Source organism: Tachypleus tridentatus, chromosome 13 (assembly GCF_004210375.1).
Source record: "Tachypleus tridentatus isolate NWPU-2018 chromosome 13, ASM421037v1, whole genome shotgun sequence".
Classification (NCBI taxonomy): Eukaryota; Metazoa; Arthropoda; class Merostomata; order Xiphosura; family Limulidae; genus Tachypleus; species Tachypleus tridentatus.
The window spans coordinates 160,047,749-160,073,302 of NC_134837.1; the positions used below are offsets into that span (position 1 = coordinate 160,047,749).

Below are 25,554 nucleotides of genomic sequence, written 5' to 3' on the forward strand. Positions count from 1 at the left end.
GACAAAACGATTACTTAAGGTACATATGCCCAAAGAAATAAAAATAGTGTATGTTTTTCTTACAGCAAAGCCACATCGAGCTATCTGCTGTGTCCACCGAGAGGAATCGAACCTCCGACTTTAGCGTTGCAAGTCCATAGAATTACCGCTGTCCCAATGGAGATACATTAAAAGAATATAGTTACTCTGTTTTCTTGTTTTTTGTTTTTGAATTTCGCACAAAGCTACTCGAGAGCTATCTGTGCTAGCCGTCCCTAATTTTGCAGTGTAAGACTAGAGGGAAGGCAGCTAGTCATCACCACCCACCGCCAACTCTTGGGCTACTGTTTTACCAACGAATAGTGGGATTGACCGTCACATTATAACGCCCCCACGGCTGGGAGGGCGAGCATGTTTGGCGCGACGCGGCTCTGTTTTCTTATTATAAATATTGAACATATATTTTAAACAATTGATAAAATTCTTGTATCTTCGTCGTATTTCATTGTAGGTATCTATAATATAATAATAAGAAAAACAACATATTCGTCCAGTCCTACATAACAAAAACATATATTAACACCTTCTTACAGAGGTAAGTGTATAGATATTCCAAAAAGGAAGTAGTTTGATACATGTGTTACTTTACGACTGGATGGGTGATTTTCTCAGCAGAATATTTTTCCTTATAAAAAGAGATGTAGGTAGTGTCTGCCCTTTTCTAATTCAAGTTTTAAAATGTTAATGTATTCTATCTAAATGTACAAAATAAATCGTAACATTATCTCCGTGATGTCGAGAAACCCACTTGTTGAGAAATTTATATGCAGAAACGGCTCGTTTGGGTTGAGAAAATATTTTACATAGAAGAGCGAACAACGTTTCGACCTTCTTCGGTCATCGTCAGGTTCACAAAGAAAGAAAACCAATATAAAGGAACGCCTTTATACCTATATTAATATAATAAAATAAATAGAATTATATATTCAAACATCTAACACCGCCCTCTACATTTCGACACACAGTTACACAACCCCTTTCAAACATGTGGTCAGTTACCTCTTTCTTTGTGAACCTGACGATGAACGAAGAAGGTCGAAACGTTGTTCGCTCTTCTATGTAAAATATTTTCTCAACCCAAACGAGCCGTTTCTGCATATAAATTTCGTAACATTATCTGTTTTGTCTACCATCGTTTGACTTAACTTATTTTATTGTTGGACAACGAATTCAAATTTTTGGAACATGAACGTTCTGGCGTTCGACGATTAAAAACAAAAAATGCGCATTAACCCTGCTTTATAAAGAAATAGTGAATTAGAGATCACGTGTCACAACGATTTTATCTTCCTTGGTTGAGCTTCGCAACACGTATGTAAAACATTATAGTTTGGCAGGATACTAAATTACCTAAATATATCTCTTGATCCGGGTGAAAATTACAAACACTGATGTCAGATTATCTATGAAAGGAACCTTGTTGTGTGTTTTTTTTGTTTTTTTTTGTTATCTCCGAACACGCCTTCTAACAAGAGGAAGTAGTTTAATATATGAACCAATAGAGGACGCTTTCTCTCTCCGAAGGAAAACGAGATCCAACGCACACGCGTACATTTCGTATTAGTTTGTTGTGGGAAGGAGAACGCGTTGACTCAGATGTTTCAATCTCGCTTCGCGCGTTTGTACCGGTTTCACCTCCTGACCCGATAATTCTACTTTTCATCAACTGGTATTCAGGCTACTACTTTCACTTGCGTTCCCATTTCCGAAAGTCAACAGCAAGTGTGTGTGAGTGTCGTTAGATTATTTCTCTGACAGTTTTACTGCTTATGAAAACGCACAAGAAATTTTGGACGAATAGTTATAGAAACGTCGGTATATCTTGTTTAATTTAATATATCCGGTATAATGCCGCACGACCTTTGTAATTATTACAATTCAGAGTTCAGCTCATAAAACTGTTTTGGTGGACACTCATTTGATTCCATGAATACAAATGAACAATAACAACTTAATAATTGTTTGAAGTGCGAACTCTTTAGGTCTGTAGTTATTTTATAGCTGAAGTTTGACGTTAGCCGGAGGACAGACAGGTAAGAAGATTGAAGAAATAGACATGAAACCAAAGGACTTTTCGAAACCTAAATATCATGGCACATTCAAAAAATACCTCTTGAAGCGTTATTGTAAGTATATACAAATAAGAGATTATTTACTTAGATGTTCATATATATCTCTGAACAAGTGGTGAATTAATTGCTTTATAGATCATGTACTGTACACTTTCCACATGTACTTATCAGTGTACCTTTGGATATAAAAAACTCGTATTTTTTTAAACTTTCTTTTGTGATGAGAATCTTTGTAGTATCACTTCTGCCTTAGATTAGTGACACTGTCACAGTGGCGAGAATTGCCATAACTGAAAATGTGCGAAAATACATCACATAGATACTAAATAAAAGTATATTCCCCCATTTGTCTTCAGATTGTAATTATCCTTTTTAATGCCATGCAGTATTGTTATAATATTCTGATTTTATTTTTTTTTGTATACTACACTCTGCACCGTATTTCATGGAATGGAATGTATTGTTCACAGTTACATCACGAATATAGCTTGAACGGAATATGAGCAGGTTAGTAATGATAGAATATTTGATGTACTTGTGCCTTATGTTGAAATACATATGCATTGTTTTTTTTTGTTTGTTTGTTTAGAATTATCAGTGAATTCATAATAGATAAAACTGCAAAGGTAAGTTTACGTAGTTGTTTTCATGTTGTAAAGTACATGAAAATGTTTGGTTATGAGGAAACTGATACTTTAGCTCCAGTGATTAGGTATGCGTCATACATGATCTGTGTACGACACATTGAACTATCTCTCGTGGAAGGCTGACTTAGAAAATTGCTCGTGATGCGTCATCTGTTTGCTTAACCATTGACAACTAATCCTTGCATTATGAAGAATACCCTGTACATCAGAAACGCATGTGAAAATATATTTATCAATAACTTTGAATTGTCTGAAAGAAAATTTGGGTGGTGTATTGTATTTCATGTGAAACATTTTGACATATTTTATCCAATTCTTTTAATACCATGAAGACTAGTTATTGGTAGGTCAATATATATTCTCCAAACACAGAGACGAAGTACGTTCAAATTGTTCCTTTTGATTATTGTCCAGTCTTTACTGAATTAAGTCAAGGGTAAAATCATTGGATTATGTAATGAAAGCAAATGAAAGAGTTAAATTCATTGTATTATATAATTTTTGTTTGTTTTGTTTTAACTTCGCGCAAAGCTACTCGAGGGCTATCTGCACTAGCCGTCCCTAATTTAGCAGTGTAAGCCTAGAGGGAAGGCAGCTAGTCATCACCACCCACCGCCAACTCTTGGGCTACTCTTTTACCAACGAATAGTGGGATTGACCTAACATTATAACGCCCTCATGGCTGAAAGGGCGAGCATGTTTGGTGCAACCGGGATTCGAACCTGCGACCCTCGGATTACGAGTCGAACGCCTTAACGCGTTTGGCCATGAGGACAAATGAAAGAGTTAAAATCATTGTATTATATAATGAGGACAAATGAATATGCACTTTCCATGTATAAATTGCAATATTAATTTAAAGGCGTGTGTGTGTGTTTTCTTATAGCAAAGCTACATCGGGCTACCTGCTGAGCCCACCGAGGGGAATCGAGCCCCTAACTCTAGCAATGTAAATCCGTAAACTTACCACTGTGGGGGCATTAATGTAAGGTAATTGGGCTTGTGGTTTATCTAAGTGAAAAAAAAAAAAGGTTTTTCGAATAACTTTATTTATATAAATGTAACTAGTTACTATGTTATACTCCATCACGGCTTTAGTTATAATAAAAAAGGATCCAACAATTAAAACAGATTTAACTGCTGTATCCTTCGCGCACATGCGGTCTTTCTTAATACCAAAATTCGTCAGTCGTGATGTGCGATGAGAGATAAAAGGTTCCCTAAAATCTACATGCAATGCAATACTTAAATTTTTTGTAGAACATCGAAAGTCGGAGAAGCACTAGAAAGAAATCCATAAACCAAAAATTGTTTACCAAAATTCACTCAAACTGCATACGTTCTGTTTTCTGTATTTCTCTTATTTTTGTCTGCCTCCGATTCAGAACCAGAGGCGTATAAAAATGGCATTTCAGATCTACCTCCTGTCTCCTATATGTCACTGATTAAATTAGTAGGAATGTAGAAAAAATAGTATATGGGTTTGCGTGAATTTTGTCACAAATGTTTGGGTTCACTTGTTTCGGCGTTTATGCCATATCTTTCAACCTATAATCTTCAGCTAAATTGCTAGTTACGTGTTAAACATAAACGTTTTTCCCACCTTTGTTTTTAAAGGACGTTTTATTTAACATGTAAAACCAGTTTGTAGAATAACATTTTGTGTTTAAGGCTCACAGAAGATCGGGTTGGTTATTGGATCGAAGTTGTTTTGGGCACCTATTTAAAAGTTATATGCTTCAATCTTGCACCTAAGTAAAGATATCATGCTGTATGAAAAATCATTTTGGTACAGTAAATAACAACAGTGGTGAATTAATTGCTTTATAGATTGTGTACTGTACACTTTCCACATGTACTTATCAATGTACCTTTGGATATAAAAAACTCGTAATTTTTTAAACTTTCTTTGGTGATGAGAATCTTTGTAGTAGAGTCAGAATGTTGCGAAAAATGCGATGAAAGCTGAGTTCTTTCAGAAACTATCAATACACAGAGATCTCTAAATCGACCATACTTATTTTCGTGCAGACATAAAGACTTAATAAAAAAAATATTGAAAGAAGACAGGTATGCATTCGTGCTTATAGCTTTTCAAGTTCCAGATGCACAGAGCGAAATACTGTTTTGTGTAGATAACTCTTTTCGGTCATTGGCTTTGTGGTTCAAGGCCATGTATAACTTCATACTCCACCAAAAGGAAAGCAGACATGCGCCTACGACTATACCAACATCGTATCTGTCTCAGTTACAATAGATGTTTCTCTTATAACGTCATCATTACTGTTCACACGGTGGTTTTTTATGAGCTACATTAAACTAAACGGCTCGGATGTTACAAGAAGAAACTATTTGTACTTTGTTCAGTACAATCAAGCTGTTTCATTTATGTTTCTTTTAGCATTCAGTACAATCAAGGTGTTTCGGTTACGTTTCTTTTAGCATTCAGTACAATCAAGCTCTTTCAGTTACGTTTCTTTTAGCATTCAGTACAATCAAGGTGTTTCGGTTACGTTTCTTTTAGCATTTAGTACACTCAAGTTGTTTCAGTTATATTTCTTTTAGCATTCAGTACAATCAAGGTGTTTCAGTTACGTTTCTTTTAGCATTCAGTACAATCAAGGTGTTTCAGTTACGTTTCTTTTAGCATTCAGTACAATCAAGGTGTTTCAGTTACGTTTCGTTTAGCATTCAGTACAATCAAGGTGTTTCAGTTACGTTTCTTTTAGCATTCAGAAAATTGTTCATTTCAAAAGACTATAGATAGCAAATGAATGCGAGTTTATTATTAGAATACGTTTAATGATCATTTCATCTTAGCCCATTTCACCAATGACTTATGCCAGAGTGGATTGATCTAATGCCATACTAATAGAGGTCATGTGATTAATATTAACTTCCAATTAGAGTAAGCTATGTACTCAGTGAGAAACTAAAAGTAAATTAAGCAATGCCAGTACCCAATACAAGGTCTAACATAAATAACATAAAAGTAAAATAATGGATATATTAATAAGTACAATGGTTCTTAAAACACCGTTCGTGGGTTATTCCAAGTTGATCTATCATAAATAACATAAAAGTAAAATAATGGATATATTAATAAGCACAATGGTTCTTAAAACACCGTTCGTGGGTTATTCCAAGTTGATCTATCATAAATAACATAAAAGTAAAATAATGGATATATTAATAGGCACAGTGGTTCTTAAAACAACGTTCGTGTGTTGTTCCGAGTTTTGTGGTATTATAAACAGGGTGGCCCGTAAGTCCCTACCCATCCATATGTTATTATGTTATATTCATTTACGCACGTATTATAAATTTGTTTCTTTTTTTCAGAGAAATATGGCCGATGTAAGCCCATTTACACTTGAAAATGTCTCACAGAATATGGCGTCGCATAATATTATGCAGCGAGAATGAGGGACAGCACACAGATACACTGGATACATAAGATATATGGATGGGTAGGGACTTACGGGCCACCCTGTAGTATAGAAACGTTCTAAAATCAACCAAAATGTTGAATCGTAAACCACTCAGTAACGTGTTTTAAAGTTTTTCGTAAAATAATGAACTACTGCGGTTAAAAACGGTAAGTTATCCCTGTTCTTTTTAACATGACACTGGCTTATTTTGACTTTAACTGAAGCGTAAGAGAAAGGGACGATAAGTTCAGCCTGTTAATTCGTAGAGAAATAGACTAATTGTAGTAATATTTTACAAAAGTACATACTTATAATGCAACTGTAAAACCACATTTTATTATGTTTTTCCAACGTTTTTATCATAAGTTTTGCCAGAGTATAGAAGAAGCGCTATATAATATATACACAACGGAATTACTAGGTTCTTTCACTTTTCACGAGGACGTGTTAGGCCTCTAGACATGCAGCAAAGTAGTCCGTGTATATGTTGGGAAGGTTAATTGCATAACAAGGAAGGAAAGAATTCAGCTTTGTTGGCACGTGAGAAAGTAAACTTCCCGTAATCATGACGACGCAATAGAATTCTATTATAATGCCAAAACATGTGTTTGTTGTCATAAGGCGCGCGACGTAAACATTATATAAGTTCTGAAGGGATATATATATATATATAACATATATGTATGTGTGTTATTAGTTAAGGCTATTACACATAACTTCATAAAGAGGCATCAATACTGATAATTAATCAACGGTTTGAATTTGCTGTTTTTAACGCAGTCTTTCCTTTGATTTGGTTTACTTTATCAGTATTAATTTTCTCTAATTATGCTTTTTTGTGTATCTTAGCATTAACTTGACAATGTAATTTTATCACAACTTTTTTCAGTAATTGTAGTTTATCAACTATAATTAGTAAGCGGAGACTCAGTCTAACAAGCTGTTAAAAAGGTTATAAAGATATGTATTTATTCGCCAGGAGGTAATAGTGCAGAAAAAAAAAAGAATGATTTGAACAGTAGATTAAAATGGAACAACATTGTTCATTTGGTAAGGTATTGTTACGAGGACTGTTTAATAATAAATAGTTATCACAGCAGTAACTGAACGTTCAATTTTTACCGTTACTTACAAGTGTAAGTGCAGCTTTATACACGTAATGAGAAATTATTGCTATTTTTCGTTGTCACTGATCGTTGATACAAAAACCTGTTATCTCTGATCAAAATTAGATCACATTCATTACTAAAAAATAATTTTGAAATTAGAAACTGAATACTTTTTAATTGCAAAAACATTATCACTAAAAGAAGCTTAAAGAAACCGGAAGCTGACTTGTAAATTTATATCCTGTACTGTTGAAATAAAGTCGAGTGTCCACATTTCACGTGTTGTGGTTACTGCGCATGGCGTACTTATACATTTTAGGTGCAGTTCCTGGTTGGTGTTTTTATCATATGCTCTGGCATGAGTCCAGTTCCCGTATATGTTAACGTGGTTAGTGTATTGAGTTTCTTCCTTTTGAAAGAAATACGAAATTTCAAACAAATAATATTTATTTTTGTGTACTCCAGATTTTTCAAGGCCTTCCTTTTATGTATCTTTGTTTTTTATTTTTTATATTTAATGAGCTCTTTAGTATCAAAAAAGAAAATAAATGGCACATATTTTTCATACTTTTTTCCTATTGAACAGGAAGCGTGTAACCTAACTGAACCAACGCGTAGAATGTGCCTTTGGGAACTTCTGATTTGAAGCCTCGATAACTTATCTGTTATCTTTCGAAATTCTCAGCTTGGACGTACTAAAATTAAATTCAGTTAAAAAACGCTTTACAGTGTGTGTGTTTGCATATTTATGTCAACTTTATTTGTTATGTTATATCGTGTGTTTTTTAGATTGCATTTTTTAAGTTTGTACTTCGCACCTGGTAAAGGATTTCCTTAGCAATACAAAGTTGTTTCATAAATTTTAAGTAAAATTCATTTATTGAAATTTGGCCACTTACACATAACTTTTTGGCGTAAAAATTAAATATTATATGCGTAGAAGTTTGTTTTAGCATACTCTAAAAGATTTAAAAACAGAATTTCATTGTCAACTTCGTCATTGTGTGTATGTACATATATATCAATAAGGTCAATTCTGTAATAGGTAGCAATTGGAATATTAAAAAAAATTATTATATCAGATTGCATAGTTACTTATTTTTAAGGAAAAAGTATTATTTTCCTTGGTAGTAAAATGTTTCAGGTTTTAGCGTCCTGTTTTCCCCAGAAAAGACCAAGTCAGATATCCCAACTGACCACGGGGATCTTTAGTAACGCTTTATCACGCTAGCAAGTTGTTTTATATCCTGGAACAGTTTTTTAAGACGCAAAATCGTTTGGAAGCGAAGAAACTAATTCTGAATAGTTTTGACCTAAACCATGATTCATGATTTTGTCAATAGAAATTTCCAGAATGTTGACCATTAAGAAAGAGTAAATATAAATTCTTTTCTATGAAATTTATGTTACCGGTTCTGGTTCTGTATTAATCAAATAATACAATTAATCGATAGCACAAACGTAGCTTGGTTTGAAAAGTAGAGGCTGGAGAGGACGAAGGATAAGTGTCTGATGGTCTGGAAAAACACATCCTGTAACTATGTTCCAAATATGTATTTGACATTAGGTTCCAGCAGGTTCTAGAGCAACTGGCAATTAGTTTACCTCATATGAAAAATATGATTTTTTTGTTATTGTTTTTTTTAAAGCGAGAGCGACGTGCCCTCTTCATTTTTTTATTTTTTACCTTTGAGTAATGACAAAAATTAGTTCAAGGACTTAGTATCGTGTTTCTTCCCAGAAGAGCACTGCGATTCATACAAAGTAACTGAGCCAGATCTCACTTGCCTGAAGATTTTGGAAAACAGCTGGAAGAAGATGATGATGTTGGAACGTGTTTCTTCCAGCGCGACGAGCACCATTCATGAGAAGACATTGGAGGGTGTCTTATCGAACTGTTAGATTGGTCATGCGAGGCTGTTACTGTGCGCGTTAAGGATCCGGAACAGTTAGTTAACTAGACCCGTAAACAAACGAAGTAAGATATTCAGACACCACTAATTAAACAATAATTACAACAGATACAGGGGGCGTTTAAAAAGAAAAATGGCACCTTGAAAATATAATTTGTTTCTAATATCTTTCAATAGATCTGTTCAGACATGATCCGAAATTCAAATTTTATACCTGGCTTCGTAAGTACCTGAACATTTCATGATTTTAATTACATTTTCTCATTAAAAGTTTAAGCCCGGCATGGACAAGTCTTAAGACACTTGACTCATAATCTGACGGTCGCGGGTTCAAATCCCCGTCACATTAAACATGCTCGACCTTCCAGTTGTGGGGGCGTTATAATGTGACTGTCAATCCCATTATTCGTTGGTAAAAGAGTAGCCTAAGAGTTGGGGGTGGGTGGAGATGACTAGCTGTCTTCCCTCTAGCCTTACACTGCACAATTATGGACGGCTAGCAGAGATAGCCCTCGAGTAGTTTTGCGCGAAATTCAAAACAAACAATGTTGTGTACTGGCTGCAGTTTTTTGGATCTTCACAATTCACTCAAAGCCTTAGTTCATTCACATTAAAATTAATGTATCATCATATTTGTCTACACGTTGTAAACATCTAAAATTTGATTCCTTTTATGAGAAAAGAAACACCACGCTTTATGTTTTCCACAGTTCTAAATCCAGACAAAGAATAATAAATTTATGTTGTGCAAAAATAGTTTTGAACTTGTAAATATTTTTATAAAGTTTGTTTGAAATTAGTTTTTTATCTTCCCACTCTTTATCCTCTCCTTGCAGAAGTTTCTCCGCATTACATATTACAACATAAACTACTTAATTTAAAGCAATATTCTGCAGGTGATGATTTCAGAATCTTCTGTTCCTTTGTTTTTATGGCTCAAGACATCTAAACTTATACATGTTAAAAAAACAGATTAGTGTATGTTTCTGCATTTATTGCTGGTCAGTCATATCTTAATAAACTCCCACTACTACATGATATTATAGTCACTGGATTTCAGTGCATATATAAACAAACAAACAAAAATTATGGTTGGTGGATTATTTAGTGTATTGGTTTAAGTGCAAAACTACAGATTGGGTTATTTGCGCTGTTATTACCGCAGCTATCAAATCTCTAATTGTAACCATATGGTCGGTTGAGAAAACAATCGTCGTTTCTTTTTGTAAATGTTGAGTAAGATATTAGTATCAAAACGTCCACATTTAGCCATTGACAAGTAATTAATCTTTGAATCACACGTTGTTAAAACGTGCTAGTGTAATGGTGTCATTACTCTGACTTTATAGATGAAAATGCTGATAATTACACTGAACAAGTTTTCGTATGCCAGCTTATTTATACAAGTAAACAGTTTGCTTACCTATTGATTTGTTAAAGAAAAACCTATTATGTCGTTGTTTATTTTTCTTTTCTATTTGCTGTTTTTTTTTCCTATTCCAACTTCCGGCTTGCGAACTCGTGGCCTTCACCGTTATATTGATCGGAAGCCAAGTTTAGCAGAGTGTGTGGTTTATTCGCCACGTGCCGCATTTAAGGTTACAAGATCGATAAGTTCTGTTCAGTCAATGACACTAACTTGTTTGCTTCTACTCTTCTGCATGTCTGTTCGTACCGTCAGCTACTTCATGGAGACCTTAAGTCATTGCCGAGTTACGGACTTAGTAACGCAATTTACATCAACCTGTAACTTACTGACTTAAATAGCTGAAACCAGTTCCTGTTTGATATTGTGTTACATAAGTATTGTGCTAACAAGTAATAATGAAAATGTGCTTTTCATGTTGAAAAATAATTTCAGAAAAAGGTTGAAATAAGTATAAGTGCCATTGAAACACTCATTGGAACTAGTCGTGATGCCAATAATAAAATCAAGGGAAACATTATGTGCAACAAACAATAGTATAATTTTATAACTTAGATGTTTATTTTGTTTAGATTAAAAACAACAACAACCGATTTTTACGATTCTATAAAATTTTAACAAAGTAAGCTGTAGATTTAACGCTTTCAATTTGATTTATTTATAGCTGCTACTTCTTGACGAAGACATTGTGTATGTAATTATGCTGCTCTATAAAGTTGAATACGACTGTTTGTAGACAATAGAGAACACACGTATGTGCTATATATTGATACAATATAGAACACACGTATGTGCTATATATTGATACAATAGAGAACATACGTGTGTGTTATATCTTGATACAATAGAAAACACACGTATGTGCTATATATTGATACAATAGAGAACACACGTGTGTGTTACGTATGTGCTATATATTGATACAATAGAGAACACACGTATGTGCTGTATATTGATACAATAGAGAACATACGTGTGTGTTATATCTTGATACAATAGAAAACACACGTATGTGCTATATATTGATACAATAGAGAACACACGTATGTGCTGTATATTGATCATGCAGAGGTTTTTTTTTTAAACATGTATATTTCATCTTAAGCTCCATATAGAAACACCTGTGTGCCATTTTATGTATTCTGAAGCTGATGTGCGAGGTGATGACCTATAAACATGATTGTAGGGAAGGCTTTATTTCTAAAATGTAGAATGACCAGGAAAGTTAATAAATATCTTTAAGCCATTCTGTATGTATAACTATACATTGAATCTACGGACTATTTGTATTACTGAAAATAAAAAAACTACGTAAAATAATTTATATTTAGCTATTTATTAACCACAGTTCGACGTTTGCACATTACAATTTCATTTTAAGAACTTAAGATCATAAATCTGAAATTAGCTTACAAGAAATTTTGCACTTTTGCATTTTATCAGTTTTAACGAATATTATATTTCGTTGGCGTATAATAAAATTAAAACAGTAAGATCTACGATATGTACATATATATGTTTCTTCTCATTTAGGTATTGCACCAATTCCTTATCTATCCTACTTTATATTGAAAATAGCGTTTTATATATTTTCAAGATATTGTTATGTTTTTGCAATAAAAAGTATAATTGTTGGACTCTAAAACATATGTAATCCAAACATTGTGATTTTTACATGTTTGGTTTGATTTGTTTGTAGTTAACCACAAAACTACGCAAAGGGCTGTCTGTGCTCTGCCCACCACGGGAATCGAACACCGGTTTTTTTAGGGTTGTAAGTCCGCGTGTCTGACATGCTACTATGCCACTGGGTGAATTTACACGTGTGCAAGATACATTGCTGTGAGTTTGAAACACACGACCAAAAACGTATATGTTTAAATTAATATGAGTCATACTTTTCAGCTGAAAAGAAGGGATAGCTAGAAGAAAATACTTACGTATTCTTTGTCAAGTGTCCACTTTAATTCCTCATACATGAAGTTTTCAAAGAGAAAATCAGGAAATCTCACGTTTGTACACTACCTGTTGTAATTAACCTTGATTCAGTGTCATTGGGTTACCATTGGAATTTAATTTACATTGTACATATGTATACTTGTGTTGCTTTCAACAGAGTGTTGGTAGGTTCGAGTTGGATCTCTGACTTATATTATTTAATTGGTAATCACATTTCAGTTATGTTGGTTTTCTAGGTTAAATAGATCCCTTGTGTTCGTTATTTTGGCCATAGTACGAGCTGCAGGATGGGTCACACCTCACGTTTTCATGGTGTTGTATTACACAACGACGATTCTACATACTTACTCATGTCATAAAACTAAAAAAAACAAAAGAAAGAAACACATTCTCTCTGTAATATTTTATCAACCTACAAAACGTATACGTTATTTTAACTGGAATCTATGGTAGTTCAAATTTAGCACTTTTTCTGTGTTGGTTCCTCTAAGAAGGAAAAGAATTATTCCTCGTCGAGATCTGGGACCACGATTTTGGGGAGATTGAGGAGGGCGGAATAAAAACATTTTATCAAACAACTTTACATTTCATATTCTTTTGAGCTACATTTGAATGTACACAATGTCTTACTGGTTTCTTTACTGTTTTGGACACAACCCTACGACTGCACAACATTTTTCTTTATCTTACTGAACAAATATATTTTATAAAGCGGTGACAGCCCCTACATGTATTCTCGCCAATGAATATAATTATGCTTATTTACAAATACATAAATTTTAACAATTTCTAAGGCCTGAAGTGTTTGTAATATCAAAACTAAGTATTATATTTATACTTTCTATGATACTTTTAGAAATATAATAGTAATTGTAAAACTCTGCAAGGTTTATTTATCTAATTATAAAAACACAAAGCTGAGGAATGGTTTCATCATTGCTTAATTTGTTTACATGTAACTTTTCCTTGTTACCCAAACAATGATCTTAGTCCTAGGAGTAGGAAAACCTAACAAATCAAAGTCCGAGTGAGACAATGAAAGCTGATTAATTACGAGTGAACGAGAATATTGTCTCTCGACTGCAGCCTAGTTATACAAAAACACAGTACGAAGAGCAGAGCGGTGGCCTTCAACGTACCGTTAGTTTACCAGGACTTCGCCGTTAGAGTTATTATAACCTTGAACGTTGCAAACTTCTTTGAACGCCTACTAAAGTCAAGGGAGGCGGACGTTCACCCTTCTCTTCCCAGCATTGCGCCATACACGCGCTATTACTTTGTCCTTCACTGCGTGAACGGCTATTTGTTTATTAAAATATAATAAAAAACAAGAACCGAGAAAAGTTGGACAGGTGGCGCCGTCTGGTAAGTCTGCTGCTTAATATCTGAGTTAACGCAAAATTAAAAATATTCATGTGTGACCTCAATAGTTTTTGTCTAAACAGCTGGCACAAAGAGAAAACGTTTTTTCAACCTTTCATTTCCTTTTTTTTATATGATAATTTAATCGAAACTAGAGAGCAAAAACTCCGTGTATTTGCATATAATAACGTAATGTGCAACGTCGTACAGTTATTATATGCTTCATGGATGTGCTCAAGCAAAATGATTTGAAACAACTAATTTTATGAAAATAATTTATTAAGCACAGTTAATGATACGAATATACGTATGATCCCTAGGCTGTTATAAAAGTATTCTAGAATTAATTAGTTCTCTACTGTTTTTGTACTGTAAATTAACATTTATGTATGGTATTGACCTACAACTAAATATTACAGGAAACATATTTTTTACTGATTGTCTTATGATTCAGTGAAATATATTTAAAAATATCAGATGGGTCTGCTCTGATATTAACAGCAGAGACTGAAAAAAATGGTGTATCTCACATACGTATTTTTATGTAAAAAATTACGTTCATATAGTTAGAGCGCAGCTGCATATATTATTTAACATTTTCGTCATAGTCCACATTCTTCTGATAACGCAAGACAGGATGAACATTCTGTACCTCTGAGATACTGGTTGACTACTTAAAACTGTGCTTTGGTGTGTCAAATATTTTTATGCAACTGAAGCTTTTCACGTTTATTTCAAAACTTAAAATACAGATTTGGGCTAAACTAATTTTCTTTATACAAATAGTTCAAAAACAAGCTGTCTGAAATATTTTCTTTTACACTTATATATAGTGAAGATTTATAGAATATTAAATCAAATATGAAATCACATATCATTTGTCCGTGCATTAAAAGTCATGATAATTTATTATTTTCCATTTTGTCTTAATAATTATCAATATTAATAGATTTTTTTTTCAAATGTGATCGTTATTATATGGGGAGAAATTAGTGAAAGATTTTATAAGAATCTCTCTTCTATGTCGAATCAGTATATCTATGCGCATATGTTCGGAAAAAGCATTTTTATACTTATCAGACTTATCAGTTACTGGAAATGTTCATTTACAGTGATAATAAAGAAACCATTGCGTATTTCGGAAATTTTGTTTTTTCAATCCAGGGCACTAAAATAACATATGAGACAAATTCTACATTGGAGCGAAAATTACCCCTACTTCCAAGCTAAGTGCTAGAGAACTATGTGTTTCACTAGCCAATGAAGTACATAGGGCCCTTTTGGTAGTTCTAGAATTAAAAAGTATTTGCGTTTAACTTCCCACTCCACTATTATTTCTTTATTTTTGTGGTGTACTGGGTAACGTAGTGTAATAAACACACACACACACACACACACACGCATATATATATAGTTTACGCTTTCTAAAATGAAGCACTGCTTTAGACGTTAAGCAACTGGGGCTTCATTTGATCTTCTGCACGAGTGGGAGTATAACCCTTGAGAATTTATTTTTATATGGAATATTGAAAGCATTATGTATTTGAATCTTACTATAGACAATGGCATGGTTGTTTGGGCTCTCGACTCGCAATCTGTGGATTACGGGATCGAATCCGATAACAGAACATGATTACTCTTTCAGTCTTAAGGGTGGCATTGCCAAAAAAGGATGAAACAAGAATATAAGGATTATATAGCTATATATAGGTCATTTCTAAATAGCATTCAATATTAAAATTTAAAGTTACACTGTAAAGTTCACAAGTACAAAATGGTAAAGTGGTCGGTCAAATCGACCGACCTCTTAGAGTCTGTAATAATGAAAGCGTGTTTTGACCAAACGTGGTTTACTTTGTAGGTAAGTCCTAGGCTCTTAGTTACAGTGCATATACGCTCCCTGACATAACCATGATATTATGATAAACAAACTGCTTACAAACTATCAGGAATGCATGCCTTCCAAGAGCAATAATATTTAAGCTAAGTATGTATTTTTAAATTTTAATATTTAAAGTCATGTGAAGATGATCTATGTATAGCTGTATCATCACAATATTCTTGTTTGTGCTCGTTTTGCTTTCCGCTATCTAAACATCATTTTATATTTACAATATCTTTTTATTACTTCTTTTGTGATGTTTTACCTTGGCTGAAAGTTAGTGTTTTCTATGAATGAGTATATAAGGTTTAATATTATGTGTATTGAATTTTTTTACTCCTTCACTTCATATTTAATATGAGATTTGCTCCCTAAAAACACCAATCGTACAGTGTACAAAAAAGTGAGTATTCGACATCGTACATTCATCTAATGTTCTCCTGTTATTGGCTGATAATTCCTGCTTCACATTGTAGTTAAACGTTTTGAAGGAATCCATTTTTTTTGTGCAAAATTAACTTCAAGGGGCAGTGATAATATCGTTTACACTAGAATTGATTTTTTTAAAATAAGTACTACTAGTTATAACGACTAAGCAATAATATCATGAAATGCCCAGAAAAACATAGTGTAGATTTAGGTTCAAACTGACGTTAACGTTAAAGTACTTGTGCGGTTATTTCGAATGAAACAAAAACAAGAAAGATGAGCAATTTGATGCATTGTTCATTTTCTGGTTTGGTATCTCAGCGATGGTTTCTTGACTTGTTTTTGGGTTTGTAGTGTAGAGTGACTATTGAAAGTTTGTGGCAATCATCTTTTAAAGTTAAACTCTTTGCCAATTTTTAAAATTTTTCAACGTGCATCTTTTTTTTATGGTTATTGAGTGCATTGGTCATACCTACATATAGTGTTTGTTTGTTTTTGAATTTCGCACAAAGCTACTCGAGGGTTATTTGTGGTAGCCGTCCCTAATTTAGCAGTGTAAGACTGGAGGGAAGGCAGCTAGTCATCACCACCCACCGCCAACACTTGGGCTACTCTTTTACCAACAAATAGTGGGATTGACCGTCACATTATAACGCCCCCACAGCTGAAAGGGCGTGCATGTTTGACGCGACGGGGATGCGAACCCGCGACCATCAGATTACGAGTCGCACGCCTTAACACGCTTTGCCATGCCGGGCCTGTACATATAGTGTCGACTGAGTTTGTAATGTTCAGCCTATGAAATGAGTAGCATCTAATAGTTGCGATTAACTACATTCGACTTTCATCCTGTTCTGTAGGAATGAAATAATATGGTGCGTCATATTTAGTAACCAATTGTGTAATATGTGATCAATAACTGTTCGTATTAAATACATGACATCTTAAATTTTGTCACAATTGTCATGGCTTTCTTAAATATTCATGCAGTATGAATGTTTAACGATTTTGTTTTGAACTAATGCTTTTCAGCTCGTATTAGGTCAAGAATTAATGAAACATTTTCTCATTTTTTAAAGTCGCTTGAAATTCTACGAAGAAAGAAATCTTCTTTATTAAAACTATCGAATAATGTTAAAGAAATAGCACACGTCCCTCAACATTTGTTGGTTAATATGAAATATAAATAGTTGTTTGAACTTCTCTCAGTGTTCACATATTTTTAGTAACGTTTTTTACAAAATTAATGGACGTAATGAATGATGATATTAGAAACCTCAGAACAAAGTTTCGTAAGTCATTTTCTTACTATTAGTTGGCAAATATTTGTTGCAGCAATAGACAAATAGAACATAAGCATATAGACAAGAAACCTGGATAGAAGTCAGCCTTCACTTCGTACGTAGAACTCACAACGTACTTGTTATTTGTGAAATTGCGCATTCCAGCAATTCTCCTCTCTATCTGCGCTCTTCTGTTGAACGACCCGTATCTGGGTCAGGGACAGCCAACTGTGTGTGTTTCATTGGTGGGTAATGTGGAGAGGTAAGTGTTACACAGAAAAAAAAAATTGAAATACTTGTTGATTGGTAAAAATTCAAAGAACTTGTATTTTTAGCAAATATGTGTTTATTTCATTTTGTGTGATTTTTAAGTAAAAAGATACATGGGATGTGAGATCTTTCTCCCACCGCAGGGATCGAACCCTGTGTTTTATTGTTAAGTGCTATCACACTGTTGAGCCATCAAGAATCTTTTTGTTTGTTTGTGTGTTTTTGAATTTCGCGCAAGGCTATACGAGGGCTATCTGAGATAGCCATCTCTAATATACTAGTGTAAGACTACAGCGAAGGCAGCTAGTCATCACCACCCACCGCCAACTCTTAGGCTACTCTTTTACCAATGAATAGTAGGATTTATTGTCACATAATTACGCCCTCACAGCTGAAAGGGTGAGCATGTTTGGTGCGATTAAGATTTGAACCCATGACCCTCAGATGATGAGTCGAAAGCCTTAATCCACCTGGCCATGCCGGGCCTTTTTTTTTTTTAAGAACAAAAATAAATAAAGAGACAACAAACACATTAACAATTGTAGGTATCAATCATTTTTGGTATTGCTTTTATTAATTTCTAATCTCCACCTGGAAGATTCCGTCTGCTATAATTCTAGAAGTATTTTGCTAAGGTTAAAACTATAGAAATGATTATCTGTCCCAAAAAGTTTGGTACGCACTGACGTGTAGTTGAACAGTTCTTACAAGTGTTTTTATTAAAAGAATGGGGACAACTACGAGAGAACAAAAAAATGTTTAAGAATATCTTAATTGTTTCTGTATTATTGATTTTTAGAGTTATGAAGTTAGTATTGAATCCTCACCTTAATTCATGGGTTTAGGACCAACCAAATTCTTCTATGTTGATGGAATCTCATGAAACGTTATTGGGATAGCGACGAAAAGAGTAAAACTAACATAGAGGAACCCAAGTGATGATCTTGTTTATTCAAATTAGGTTTTAGTTTTTGTCTCCCGCTAGTAGAACGGTAAATCTACGGATTTACAACGCTAAAATCAGGAGTTCGATTCCCATCGGTGAGCTCAACAGAGAGCCCGATGTGGCTTTGCTATAAGAAAAACACAAGTTTCATTTTTCTTATATGTTTATTTATCGTATTATGCATATCTCAACATTTTTGTATGAGCTTGGCTATCACTAAGTTCGAATATTTATTGCTAGCTTACTTTGAGCAAGAGTTATTATAATTACATTAAGTTTCATATATCAAAATTTTAGGAAAGAGGAGCGAGAGAAAACAGATCTGAATAAGATGAGTTATTTCTTCTATATCTGTATATACTAACAACATTAACAACATGCCTTCTTACTCTATCGCCACTAAATTTGTAACTTTGCGCAGAATTAAACAAATGGTAAAAGTCGGACTTGTAATAAACATTTATACAGTAGCCAACAAATTTATTCTTGCTCTACAACCAACCTACTTATTGAACACAGTAGAAAGATGACCTTCGTATGGCTGAATGGAGTGTTGCCAAAATACAAGTTCATAGACCCAAGATTCCGTGTGGCTGCCTTGCTAAACCATGTTGCTTTCTTTTGTTTTTTCTTTCCGACTCTAGAGATTAAATATGACCTTCTTTTAAATATTAAAGTATTTTAATCCTAATGTTTTGTATTAGTAGTTGTTGAAATGTATGCTTTGTATACATTTTATTATCTCTAAAATTCTTGACTTGGTTTAATGTATTGATATCAACCAGAAAAAAAAAAAAAAGAGACAAATTATGAAACAGCTGGTTGCTAGGTAGTGTTAGGTACGTGTTATACCAGGCCCGGCATGGCCAGTGGTTAAGGCACTCGACTTGTAGTCTGATGGTCACGGGTTCGAATCGTCGTCATACCAAACATCCTCACCCTTTCAGCCTTGAAGGCGTTGTAATGTGATGGTCAATCCCACTATTCGTCGGTAAAAGAGTAGCTCAAGAGTTGGCGGTGAGTGGTGATGACTAGCTGCCTTTCCTCTCGTTTTACACTGCTAAAGTAGGTACGGCTAGCACAGATAGCCCTCGTGTAGCTTTGCGCGGAATTCAAAAAACAAACATGTCATACCTGTTTCTTTGTAAAGTGGTTAAAGCTCTGCTGGAAAACCTGTTAGTTAAACATGTATTACCTCATTTGTTTACGTTCTTGAATTATATTGTTCAGTTTTATTTCCATCAGATTGCTATGTATTATCCAGAACGATGGTACACGCGTTCGACTTAAAACGGAAAATTAGCGGATCGTCAAATAATCATACTATTCAGTTACAGAATAAAGTCAGTTGTTATAAATCGTGTACATTGATGTTTGACAATCGTAAACTGAGACTAAATACCAAGATAAGAATATGGTGTTCAACAGTTGTTTATTCTCGCATTTTGCATCCCAACTAACAAATTTTTAAACCTTTTGTCCTAAAATAAAGTTATTTTTTTAAACAAATATAAAAGGAAGTTATTGTACTTACTGTCAACAGTCCTCATGTTATCGTGCGGGCAAAGAAACGCAACATAGATTAATTTACATTCTCACGTCACCGTGACTACAAACACATCATGAAACCGGATTCATTTGATATTTCTGTAGGGCACATATTTGATGAATGGAAGAGATGCTATTAAAATACTGTATTGTAAGTGGTAAAACAGTTGTGGCAACAAACCTTTAAAGTGATAAAGAAAATTGTAATACAGTTTGCGACATTTTTACTTCGTATATTTATGCATATATTATTTTTGTCACTAGACTAGTTGTATTTGAGTTTGAAGGTTATTTCTTATACAAATTCGGCCCGGCATGGCCAGCTGGTTAAGACACTCGACTTGTAATAATCCGAGGGTTGAGGGTTCGAATCCTCGTCACACCAAACATGCTCGCCGTTCCAGCCGTGAGGGCGTTATAATGTTACGGTCAATCCCACTATTCGTTGGTAAAAGAGTAACCCAAGAGTTAGCGGTGAGTGGTGATGTCTAGCTCTAGTCTTAGACTGCTAAATTAGGGACGGCTAGCGCAGATAGCCCTCTTGTAGCTTTGCGCAAAATTCAAAACGAACCAAAACCAAACAACTTCCTATACAAATTCAGTCGTAAACTATCTTACATTTTCTTGTTGTACTTATTCTATTTAAAGTTAATCTGTACAAGGTGTAATTTTAAAGTTCGATTAAATATCGAATGTTACTTTTGTTCTTTGTGTATTTATGAAGTGACTAAAGAATGTTTGACTTAAATATTTAAATGCTCAAAAATATAGTTTAACGTAACCTTTACCCTTCAGTGGCACAGTAGCATGTCGTTAGAAACCAGGCTTCTATATCCGTGGTGAGCAGAGCATTGTGTAGCTTTGTGCTTAATTTCAAACAAACAAATAAACGCTATCTTTTTCAAAGTTTGTAGTCTGTGATTTGTTGCACACACCGTAGATATATTTTCTACATTAAAAATCAAATTTGCATAACTTTGCATAAGTTTTTCTTTTATTTCGCTATCAGTTGTAAGTCAAAATTTATTCTACAAATCGCGTTACTAATCGATAGTTAACAATATTTTGCACCGTTTTATAAATAACCAAAGTGGTAAAAAAGACGTGATCTCGAAAAGTACAGAATTGTCCCACGAATGTAATATACTGTTCCATTACCACAGCTAGCTAGCTGTGTGCTATAAACGTAAAGCTAGTATTTCGCTGCATTTATTTGGAACTTCATTAAAATTTACGAGAGTTAAAAATACCCATAGATTTGAACACAAACATGGAACTTTTGCTACCTCTTATAATGAAAGTTTGAAAAATTTACAAAAAATACACAAGTAGGTTCATCCAATAGTGATTAGTCGTATAATGCATTCTGTTGCCTTTCCATGCAGTGAACGGCAGCAAGAGTACCCAGTTAGACTCCAGGGAGAATAGAGACTTATCCACAGAAGAGATTCTTCCTTCTCAAGCTCCAAGTCCGGGATTAGACACCAAACCTCTGCTTCAGAATATCCTCCAACAAGGTTTTCAACGATCACCTTTATCTGTGTTCTACAGCCAACAGTCTCTAGTGTCGTGCAGTAGTACCACAGGTGAGCAACCCATTGTTGTAGGTTCTTACAGGTTTCTGTGATCATTAGAATAGCTTGGCCTAAATACATGTACATCACGTACATAACGATGAAGCACAATCGTGGAAATTATTCGTGTCGCTCAGTTGGTAATATGAGTATGTATCATTTCCTAATTTTCCTCCATTTTTTTGTTCTTCTATTATGTAACAACTAATGATAAACCAACAATAAAGCATGGTAGTAATCTTTTACTTCTGCACTATATATAGTGTGTGTCAAATTACCATGGTTATTAAACTCGATGTTTCAGCTCTATTCACTTTGTTTAAGCTCCTTGCAATACAGAATACTAATTTCACTTGCGTTTAGTAGACATAGTGACACATTTTTATATCTCAGTAGTCGGTCGAAACTTTTCCTTCAACGCGTAAGTAGAGCATTTCATCGTGCACGAACTGCGCATGTATGTTTTCAGATCACTTGAATACTTATGTGTTAAGAATGTGTATTTCATTTAAAATCTGTAATATATATACATATATAAGTGTACAGAAACAAGCATAAACATTTACACTGAGCTTCACGTTTAAATATGTAAAAAGGAAAGGAAGCTCAACGAATCATCTGGGATTATTCCATTGATGTAGACTTCTATTAAGTACGATATTTTCAATCTAAGGTGAAACCAATTCATTGAAAAAGCATTTCTGAAACTGAATGTAATTTTACTCGTTAAGTAATTTTTTTAAATCCGTTTCTAAATTATTACTTTTTCATATGTTAACTTTATTGTCGACTAAAGAGAGAGGCAAGTGACTTACCATAAACGACTGATATGTTTATGTTTAAAGAGAGAGAAAAAAATGATTTTAATGCAAAAATACAACAACTAGTAGTAGTGGAACTTTAGATTGGGTATCACGTGAGCGGGCCAGGCATAGCCAAGCGTGTTAAGGCGTGCGGCTCGTAATCTGAAGGTCGAGGGTTCGCATCCCCGTCGCGCCAAACATGCTCGCCCTCCCAGCTGTGGGGGCGTTATAATGTGACGGTCAATCCCACTATTCGTTGGTAAAAGAGTAGTCCAAGAGTTGGCGGTGGGTGGTGATGACTAGCTGCCTTCCCTCTAGTCTTACACTACTAAATTAGGGACGGCTAGCACAGATAGCCCTCGAGTAGCTTTGTGCGACATTCAAAAAACAAACAAACAATCACTTGAGCGACAGGAAAAATTAATCGGCAGGGGCATTACCAGTTTTTTACCACGGGGTGGATGGGTGGGGTGGAGAGAATATTTTAAGGAGGGCACTAAATTACAAAGCTGAAATTGATCTAAAGTTTTAATAAAATGGTCATTAAAACAAATTAACTGTAATAGTGTCTATAGAAGTTTTATTTTTGCCTTAAATGATACAAAATGAGTTTATTATATATAAAACTTGAAAATAATATATGATCAATACGCCTAGATTCAGGGGATTGGCCGCCCCTTAGACCCACCATTGCTATTCCTCTGTTCAGCAGGGCTATGAACGTGAAACCAATAAGATTTAACGCTTATGTTTTTTTCAAACCCTCCTCTTTTCCACCATGTGTAATATGTAGCCCCTCAATCCAGCCAGAATGAGATATTAATATTTTTGTGTGTATCACTGTAACACCGAAAATAATGCATTGGAGTTCCCTGCTTGTCTCTCCCTCTTTGTTTTCGTTCAGATATCTTTAATTGTTAGCATATGAAACAGAGATAAATAGGGTTACTTGTAATAAAAGTGAGTAAAATGTCATCATTGTTTTGAAGATTTATGAGATTAAAATATCTTCGCAGGTTTTCCATAATCTTCCCTTTAAATACATGGGAAGGTAAATAAATATTCCCAAATCTTAATTGGCTTCTCCACAACATGTATAATATTGTAATACTTTTTACGTTCTTCATTAGGAGAAAAAAGTAGGTCAAAAGAACAAGGTCCTTTACACGAATATTTCCAATTGCATACAAACTATAACAAAATATATAATTTGTCTATGAAAACAGCAAATTGCTGTTCAAACTTTTAAGTGACCCAATTCTGTCATGACAACAGATTAGGCCACAAAATATGCTGTAATCACTGTCATTTTTATTCTTTGTTTTTCTTTTTCTTATAAATTGGTGAATTTATTTTTGTTTGATCTTTCTCTAACTTTAAGATGAGTTTCAGCTGGATAAACGTTTCTAAATGTTTAATTGAAGTACTGTTTGGTTCTTAATGTGATGAAAATAGACCGGTTAGTGCTGTTAACTTGGGGCCTTGTTAGGTAAACCTCTTTTTATTTTTGTATGCATTTGTTAGGGTCTTTGCCACCAAGTCCAGCGGATAGTGGAGTTTCTGACGTAGACAGCAGTAGTGGTCATTTAAGCGCAGAAGAGTATAAGACTAAATTACAGTCTGCATCAGGTATTTGGAATATTTCTCCATAAATCACCTTAGAAAATGAATCAGTAGAAGTTATTTATTTAGAAAAAATTATGAAAACGCTAAATCTGCTCCCATACTTTGTAAGTTTATATATATATGTAAGTAATATATATAACAAATATATGACAATAAACATAAACCGACTGAATGGTGGGGTCACATGCTAATACATGTTCCCTCTAACCCCTATCTCAGTTTGAGCGGATTATAATGCTAAAAATTGGTTTTAGATATTTACGGTTGGCAGAACATAAGTAGCCAATTGTATAGCTTTGTACCAAACAAGAAAGAAATGTTTCCTCTGAAATCGTACGGTTTTACAAAATTTTAAGTTATTGAAAAACAACTGTTCAGTAGCTTGTGGCTTATTCCTACTCTTAAATACTTGTCTCCACAGCTTTCTCCTTTTTTCTTGTTTTGTCAACGTACTTAACTTTTTTATTTACTAATGAAATTAAGCCGTTCATTTTCGATTAATGCCAAAAAATCGTCTTCTGAATTTGAAGGTGTGAGTGCATTATAAGAAAGACAAGCAATCTCACCGCTCGATTTGAGAAGAGTATTCCTAGTTTAAGAATTAGCAGGGGTATGGTGGTGGTTAGGTAAATATAAACCCCAGTGAAACAAATATTTTTTTTCTCTTCATGTCATTTTTCCCAACCACCTCAGTACCTGAATCAAATAAAAATCATAAAAAAAGAATTGCTTGTAAACAAAATTACTTTTAAATCATCTTATTCATTGGTGAATTATTTCATGCTTTAAAAGTGGACCAATTTATATCTTCTAAACTGACCGAACCTTATGAGATAGTATTATGTTTACAGTCGAAAACATTGTCAATAGTGAGAATACCCAACTTTTGAAACAATGCACTATAAACTCTATACGTGTATTTAATCAGCTATACTCATCCCGTAGAGATTTTCCTTAAATTCCTACGTTGTGATATAGTTTCTTTAAATATAACTATTATTGTCCAATACAGACTCTCCGAAAAGTACAGAATCACCTTTACCAGGAAACATACACTACTATCATTCCTTTTCCAGTGTGACTCCACAGTCTTGCTTTTCTTTATTCAAGTGTCCCAATTCAGATTGTAAGTAAAATATATGTTCAGTGAATATGTTAATTATATACTTAGTTTATTTTTTGATAAAATAATGTCGTTATTGATAATTAACTTTAATTCATATGTAGGTATATAA

The 25,554-nt window shown here is 34.0% G+C and overlaps 1 protein-coding gene across 1 annotated transcript in view; it reads left to right on the forward strand.

Moving 5' to 3' along the window:
* The first annotated feature begins 634 nt into the window (after window positions 1–634).
* LOC143236350 (uncharacterized) overlaps window positions 635–25,554 on the forward strand; it is a 46,851-nt gene continuing 21,931 nt past the window's right edge. Inside the window, exons 1-5 of the mRNA XM_076474623.1 lie at window positions 635–679; window positions 1,542–1,767; window positions 21,702–21,902; window positions 24,218–24,322; window positions 25,332–25,445. Of these exons, the coding sequence (XP_076330738.1) occupies window positions 635–679; window positions 1,542–1,767; window positions 21,702–21,902; window positions 24,218–24,322; window positions 25,332–25,445 (691 nt within the window). The remainder of the gene's footprint in view (window positions 680–1,541; window positions 1,768–21,701; window positions 21,903–24,217; window positions 24,323–25,331; window positions 25,446–25,554) is intronic.